This window comes from Benincasa hispida, chromosome 10, assembly GCF_009727055.1.
Source record: "Benincasa hispida cultivar B227 chromosome 10, ASM972705v1, whole genome shotgun sequence".
In the NCBI taxonomy this organism is placed as follows: domain Eukaryota; kingdom Viridiplantae; phylum Streptophyta; class Magnoliopsida; order Cucurbitales; family Cucurbitaceae; genus Benincasa; species Benincasa hispida.
Genome location: NC_052358.1, coordinates 33,069,749 through 33,074,858, shown reverse-complemented (window position 1 = coordinate 33,074,858; position 5,110 = coordinate 33,069,749). Strand labels below are relative to the sequence as shown.

Genomic DNA, 5,110 nt, shown 5'->3' with positions numbered 1-5,110 from the left:
CATAAAAAAAACAATCGCTTGTGAAAAAATCATAAAAAAACCTCAATCGATAAACACTTTGTGTGAATAACAAAAATGATGGGTATTTGTTTACGATAGTGATGAATATTTCTTTTCCAAAACGTTAAAATAATATAAAAACCTAATAATATAAAAAAATTTAAACCTTCAAAGATATGGAAAATATCCAGCTAATTTATTAAGAATACGTATAAAATTATGAAAAACAATTTAAAGATTAGAATAAATTTGAAATTTGTTTAGATAATGAAATTTGATAATTTATGGAAATTTAAAATATAAAATTTTGTAGAAAAATCTTGATATTTAATTAAAGTAAGATTAATTCAAAAAGTGGTTAAACAAAATCTAAATTAATAATAAAATATGTAGATTACATTATGTACACGAGAAAATCAAGAGGCCTGCATACAGAACTTGACTTTGTTTATGATTCTACACTTACCAAAATCCAACTTAGACTTAGAAATTTGTGGTTATGTCACATAAGTTACCATAAATCTTATTATTATGCTCCAATTCCCCTAAAATTTAACCTTTGGGCCCAAGTTAGTTATATGGTAAGATAGTTGAGAGTGATTTTAATTCAGTTATAATCCAATTTGCATGTTTAAAATCATTCTGAAATATATTTTTAATCTGTCAAAATCAATTTTGAGTGGAAAATCACTTTATCAGTGTCATCCCAAACACTACAAATCTCATCAACTTACCTAGCTTTTCAAATTAACATTATCATAAATAAATAATTTTTTTATTAAACAATTACACAACCATCGTGAATGGCATAGTAAATGAGTGCGCATATAAATAGAGAACGATTTCAAGCAATGGTCCTACAAGAATAGTCGAGGTGCTAGAATAAATGTTGTTCTAACATTAACTTAGTGAATGATAACACTGACCATCACAAGCAATATGATAAGAATGTAGGTAGATAGTTGAAAATATTGTTAGGGAATTTAAGGTTAAATTAGCAATTGAGGGAGTTTGTTATTTGAAGTTGATTATAAATCTATAAATAGAGTGAAAGGAGAGGAAAGTAGGGTACTATTTTAGTTGGTTTAGACTCCAAGAGAGAGAGTCAACTAGCTCAATTTTCCTGAGAGTCATTCAAGTTCTTATATCATTTACTTTTCAATATAAATCAACTCTAGTTTCTACCACAAGATTAAAGACATTATTCAAGAGTAATTTTAAAATGGTTAAAGCCACTTTTTACTTGATATGTTGTGATTTGATGTGATTTGTATTGACCACCATGCTAAATAAAAGTCTCCTATTGGTTCTCAAGATCTCAGTTTCTCCTAATCACTCAGGTATCACGGCTTCACATCCTTTCGGAACTAAGAAAAGATAGATATAATTTATAGTATCATTCTTGTGAATGGAATAAAACTATACTATCATAACATGATAATTCAGTTAAAATGGAAACTGGCCCTATAAAATACTAGGCCACATGTCAGAGCAAACTTATACTTGAACATAGCTATCAAAACCCAAACAAGACATAAGGATGAAAAAACTTGGTTTAAATGTTTGCTAACCTTTGGCCTAGAAGGCTTTTCAGCCTGTTAGAATTTCTGAATCACAACAGAATTGGCAATTCCAGCTTGTTCGATAGTTTGATCCAATTCAGCCAATTGTTTGGGAGGGAAACCCATCGTCTGGAGTTGGTAATTTCTTGCACCACTAGGCCTTGATACATCAATGAACCTGCGAATGTCCCTGATTGTATGGTGGTGATTGAAGCGTGAGACCATCCGAGTCCCATCTGCCAGCCTTAGTTGAAGAGAAGTTATTGGCAGTGAGTCGTCAACAACCAAACCTGTTGATGGGGATGGAGCAACATTCAGTGATATAGCAGCAGAAGTCTGCTCAGGAGCAACTGAGTTTGGTGAGTCACTAGCTAATGTTCTCCCAACACCTTGGAATGGAGCATGGCGGCGCTTCACCGGTTCCTGTATCAGTAGGAGATGAAATGAGAATAATAGAAGTCATGGGGAATACTAAAACGGTATACAGAAAAATAGGTTGCTAAAAGGATATCAACTTACTGGGTAGTCTTCCTCCCTTCGGACAAGGTTAACATGGACAGAAGTCCTCCTATCTGCGGGTTCAAGCTCTACAGGGCACTCTGACCTACGAATACTCTGCCATAACATACACATGTTATCAGATATAAACATCCATCACAAATAAAAGATCTTAGATTAATCATGAAAATAAAATCAAAGAAGCTTGGATCTTGGACTTCAATATTCCATAGCGAAAACTTAAGAGAATAAAGCCAACTATCACTTTCACAAAGATTTCCAACAATCACAAAGATTCCAGCATAACAAAACCAACTCAGATTATCAGTGTTGATAAGTGATAACAAATGAACCTAGCATTAACTTAGAAATACCAAGGAGTAAAAAGTATTTTGCAAGTTATTCAGAACTGGGAAGGTTGGAAATCTTTCATCTATATGCATTGTTCAAGTTCTGAAAGGCCAGATCAATTGACGTCTGTGGGCAATAAAGGAAAATTAACATCATAGGCAACAGCGTGCCACCTTTAGTCAAGTTGCATGCTCAAAGACCCTTTAAGAGAAGCTTAACTTTGGGAACCATGAATAACACAAAAATTGGGCTTTCACATATAGTTACCTCTAAAAACGGAGCATTTTCAGGATCATCCAACCTCCTTAAAGGACCATCATCAACAGAGAATCCATTCCTCCAAAACGTGACAGTGTGAGTGACAGCCTCCGGGTGTCTAGGAATTGATGGCACTGTCTCCCCAGAGAGCAATCTTGCAGTTCCAGAAAAGCTTTTAGAAGCTGAAGATGGCTCAATAGGTACATCGACTGCTGATTGTCTTGCTTGATCAAAAATTGCATCCACTGAATTACCTTTGGCAGGATCCTGGACAAGCATTCCACTGCCAGTAAAAGTAAAATAAAATCACTAAACAGTGACAACAAACTCAAGCGTACTTGTATGATGGACCATACTTATACTATCCGGTATATGTTACCTTTAAACTGCAAACATATACTTTTACTCTCTTACATTAACTTATAAAATTTGAAAAATATCTTATAGAAGCAAGCATGGCTACAAGAGAATGACACAACCCAATTAGGTAAAACATAATGCATGCATGACCATTAAATAATTACCATCCTGTACTGGAAAATGAACTCTGTTCCATTCCAAGTTAGAGGACCGCAAGTTTGTTTTTTATATCATTTTTTTATGAATTTATATAAATAAACAATGATATCATTCATGAACATTATGTTTTCCTCCATTCATTATTTTTCCAGTAGTATAATTCCCACATCAAATATAATATGTGCAGTAAGCAAAGTTTAAGATTATTGAATTTATTTAGACTATATAAAACTGTTCTAGCAATTCTAACTCCTTCAGAAGTTTCTTTAAATTCTGATTTTTCCCCTCAAGGGTTGGTGCTAGTGCTAATCTAATTTTATTTCCTTCAAAATAAGGATCACATTTGGGAGATATTCATAAGAATATAGCATTTACCAATATATGAAACTTGAAAAAGATGTATAGGAGGAGGTTCAAGGGAAAAGTTATTTCTCAAGTGGATGTCCATGTCCCTCTCAAACATGGTTTGAAGAACTCATAGTTTAACAGCATTCACATAATTGTAATTTGTAAGAAAATGTAAGCAAAATAAAAATCTATATCAAATAAGATTAAACCTACTTAACAATAGAATCTTCAAATTAGAGTGACAAATGATATGTGCAATTAAAAGGCGAGGAGTTCATAAAAGCATTGAAATAGGAGATAAACTAAATCCTACATGTTCTAGTTTCGCATAAAAGATGCAGTCAACAGAATATGCTTTTCCTGAGTAAAATAGCTGAACTCTCCCTCAGTAATCGTTATGGAAAATAATAAACGCCCACCAAATTTGCTCATTGATCATCAGTATATTCCATTGAAATACTAACAAAATGTAAGCAACTGAAGATACGAAATTATGTTCCAAGAGAACAGTGGGAATCTAAAAATCGACGAACTGAACAAATCTGGCTTAATCGATCGTCATATCTATTAGAACGCGAAAAAAAAAGTGAAAATTTCCAGAATTCGGGAACTCTAATACAGTTCCTTCAATCCAAATTCCAGGCGTACGCTTAATGCAACCAGTAAGAAACGAAAGTGTATAAAACCTACCTCTTCTCACCACCAGTGTAGTACTCTTGTAGGTCATCAGAGTCGCTATCAGAGTCCCCTTCCGCCGGCCGGTTTAGGTCAGAAAGTGTGCGGATGCGACGCGTCCTGCTACCAGAAGCCCTATGGTCGTCCTTCTTCTCCGATTCACCCCTAGCTCTCCTGGAACGGAGCTCATAAGGAGCACGAGAAGCAGGTGGGGAAGGAGAGCGAGAACGCGATGGCGACTGCGAAGGAGCAAATTCAGGCGAATCAGGCGGTGCAACTGGGCGGGTGACGGTAGCAGTGGCGGTGGCGTCGACGGCATCGGCAGCGTGGTTATCCAAGAAGGTGGAGACGGCGGCGTCGAGGTCCCAATTGTGGCTCTCTAAGAAGAAAAGGGCTTCCTCTTTGGAAGAGGAAGTGATCTCGATGAAAGAGTTGATGGAAGCAGCATTGGCAGCTGCATCATTTTGAGGATTCGAGTGTTGAGCTTCCGTTTCCATGGTGGATTTTTAGTTAGATTTGGCTTCCCTCTGATCTGATTAGTGTGATGATGATGAGGATGAGGATGATGATGATGGCTTGGAGTTTCGGCAAGCCTCCATGCCCAATTCCCCCATTTTCATTGATTCTTTTTCTAAGTATTAAAAATATCTTCTCCACTGTACAAGTCGCCCAAACGACGCCGTTTAAGTGCCGCCCCTACTGGTCCACCCTAATCGGGGATCCGAATAGTTGAAACGGCGGCGTTTTTTTTTTTGACGGGCGTTGTTCCTTTCCATCAGTGCGTCAAGGATCAATTTTAACATCTCTATACAAAACTATTTGGGATACTGAATTGAGATATGATGTTTGAAGTTTTTATATTTGTGTTTGGAATGCAGAGTTATTTACGCTAAATTCAT

The 5,110-nt window shown here is 35.9% G+C and overlaps 1 protein-coding gene across 1 annotated transcript; it reads right to left on the bottom strand.

Annotated features, from left to right (window-relative positions):
* Window positions 1-1,359: 1,359 nt before the first annotated feature.
* LOC120089258 (plant UBX domain-containing protein 4) lies at window positions 1,360-4,835 on the bottom strand. Its single transcript, XM_039046681.1, has 4 exons — window positions 4,227-4,835; window positions 2,679-2,952; window positions 2,082-2,177; window positions 1,360-1,985 (listed from the first exon to the last, which is right to left on the bottom strand). Exons 1-4 carry the CDS (start codon window positions 4,706-4,708, stop codon window positions 1,599-1,601), a joined length of 1,239 nt encoding a protein of 412 aa, XP_038902609.1. The 5' UTR covers window positions 4,709-4,835; the 3' UTR covers window positions 1,360-1,598.
* Between the last annotated feature and the right edge of the window lie 275 nt (window positions 4,836-5,110).

Coding starts and splice junctions, on each gene's coding strand:
- LOC120089258 (XM_039046681.1), bottom strand. CDS start 4,708: ATGGAAACGGAAGCTCAACACTCGAATCCTCAAAATGATGCAGCTGCC. Junction 2,178..2,678: donor AAAATGCTCCGTTTTTAGAG/GTAACTATATGT, acceptor ATGTTATGGCAG/AGTATTCGTAGGTCAGAGTG. Junction 1,986..2,081: donor GAAGGGAGGAAGACTACCCA/GTAAGTTGATAT, acceptor CTACTGATACAG/GAACCGGTGAAGCGCCGCCA.